The 2,229-nt window shown below is 43.8% G+C and overlaps 1 protein-coding gene across 1 annotated transcript; it reads right to left on the bottom strand.

The window, feature by feature from the left end:
- Positions 1–218: 218 nt before the first annotated feature.
- On the bottom strand, positions 219–2,024 carry LOC121992199 (alpha-humulene 10-hydroxylase-like). Its single transcript, XM_042546401.1, has 2 exons — positions 1,037–2,024; positions 219–948 (listed from the first exon to the last, which is right to left on the bottom strand). Exons 1-2 carry the CDS (start codon positions 1,973–1,975, stop codon positions 328–330), a joined length of 1,560 nt encoding a protein of 519 aa, XP_042402335.1. The 5' UTR covers positions 1,976–2,024; the 3' UTR covers positions 219–327.
- Between the last annotated feature and the right edge of the window lie 205 nt (positions 2,025–2,229).

Genomic DNA, 2,229 nt, shown 5'->3' with positions numbered 1-2,229 from the left:
CACAATCAAGATTGACATGAATCAAACAGTAAAAATAATATTTCCAAGTCTATTTCATTACTATGTTTATAATTATTATGATTGTATTCGTTATTTAATTTTTCTATTATTATTTTGGACAATTTATATAAATAAATTTATTAACTTTAGTAATAAGATTATCAAAAACTTTATATTATTTCTTTTCTCTAATTATTGATTTCTACAGTACCACTGACTGAGGAGTTTAATTAGTTTATTTAACATTCGATATGTATGTTTTTCTTATTTTTTATATATAAAAGACTATATAAAACGCCTTTAATATCATCTTTGGAGATAAAGTGACTATGGCAGAGGAATTACTGGCTCGGCAAGCACGAGGAGAGGTGTTCTCCTTGGTGCACTTGTCCCAGAAATCTCCATCATGTCAAAATCTTCGATCTTCATGCCTTGAGGAAGCTTCCAGTCGAAGTGGAAGAGGAGGTGAGCCAGTGCGACTTCCACGGACAACAACCCAAATGTCATGCCGGGGCAGATCCTTCGCCCTGTACCAAATGGAATGAACTCAAAGTTGAAGCCCCTGAAGTCCACTGAGCTGCCCTCAAATCTCTCTGGCTTGAAGCTCTCCGCATCAGAGCCCCAGTACCGCTCATCTCTGCCCAGTGAAAATGCATTGATGAGCAACCGAGCTCCGGCGGGCACTCGATATCCCATGACCTCGCACGTCTCTGTGCATACTCTAGGCAGCAACAGAGGCGTAGGAGCGTGGAGTCGTAGTGTCTCCTTGATCACCAAATTTAGATAACTGAATTTGGGGATGTCACTCTCTTCGAGCTTGGTCTTCCCTTGCATAGCCTCCCTCACCTCCTTCTGGACTTTCTCCATTGCCTTGGGGTTTTTTATAAGCTCTGACATAGCCCATCCAATAACAGTCGATGATGTTTCCGTCCCTGCCAGGAATATTTCCTAAAAGATAATGAACTATTAGGAATCGAAAGATACATAATAAACATTCTTTCACATATCATATTATATATGTGTGTAATTCATTTACCATGATGATGGCCTTGACACAGTTGGATGTGATTGGGAATTCTTGATTTCCTTCATCTTTAAGCTTGAGAAGTACATCGATGATTAGATCATCCTCTGCTTGGTCGGCGGCCAGTGCGACTTGACGCTGTGCGATGATTTCGTCGAAGACTTTGTCGAACTTCCCACCAACTCGCTCTAACTTGAACTTCAATCCCGTGAGAGTATCAAGGAATTTGAGCGAGGGGTACATATCAGCCACCGCGAAGCTGGTCACACAGCTTACTGCCTCCTCGACCAGGTGCAAGAATTCCCCCTGCTGTTTGCACTTGTCACCAAACGCGGCTCTGATTGCTAGCTCATTAGTCATGGACATCACCAGCTGGCTTAGATTGGCTGGTGTTTTAGCAGACGCCTTGCTGGCGATCTCCGCCGTGAGCTTACGGACGGCAACCTCGCGGAAGGTGGCGAAGGACTTGACGCGCCGGGAGTTGAGCAGCTCCATGGCGTAGATCTTCCTAATCTGCTTCCAATAGCCACCATAGGGGGACATGACGGCTCCACGACCGCCATAGGTCAATATTTTGGAGAAGGTCAAGTTGGTGGGTCGATTAGCAAATTTGAGATCATGGCGCTTGATGATCTCTTCCACAACCTCCACGGACGAGGCGACGACTAGGTCAACCTGTCCGAGTCGGAGACAGATGAGGGGGCCGAGAGTTCGGGCGAGTTGGCGGAGGATACGGTGAGGGTTGCCACCGACGAGTTGGTGGATGTTTCCAATGAGGGGAAGCTTCGGCGGGCCGGGTGGGAGAGGAGCTAGTGCTTGTTGCTTATGCACTCTGCTCCTTGATCTCTTTATCAGTAAAGTTACGAAGAAGCCGAGGAAGAGGGTGATGAAGAAGAAAGGGGAGAAGAAGGAAATAGCTTCCATGGCCATGCTGGTGCTGTAGTAAAGCATTTAAATGCTATTGTTTCTGATCGGATTGATTGAACTCTCTTCTTCGCATGCATTTATAGAAGATCTAAAGCTCACTTTGTCCATCACCGTATTATGCTCTAGTAAAATTTGAAATGCGTATTTCTTTTACTAGTCAACATGGTGCCCTTCCCAGTCAACTAAATATTTCTTTGAATAAAGAACCAGTAATCTGAATTATATTTCTTTGACTGATTAATTCTTCTTTCAAAAAAAAAAAGTATAAATAAGAGACG

The sequence above is a fragment of the Zingiber officinale genome, chromosome 6B (assembly GCF_018446385.1).
Source record: "Zingiber officinale cultivar Zhangliang chromosome 6B, Zo_v1.1, whole genome shotgun sequence".
NCBI classification, from domain to species: domain Eukaryota; kingdom Viridiplantae; phylum Streptophyta; class Magnoliopsida; order Zingiberales; family Zingiberaceae; genus Zingiber; species Zingiber officinale.
Note: the sequence above shows the minus strand (reverse complement) of the source record. Positions and strands in the feature narration are given on the sequence as shown.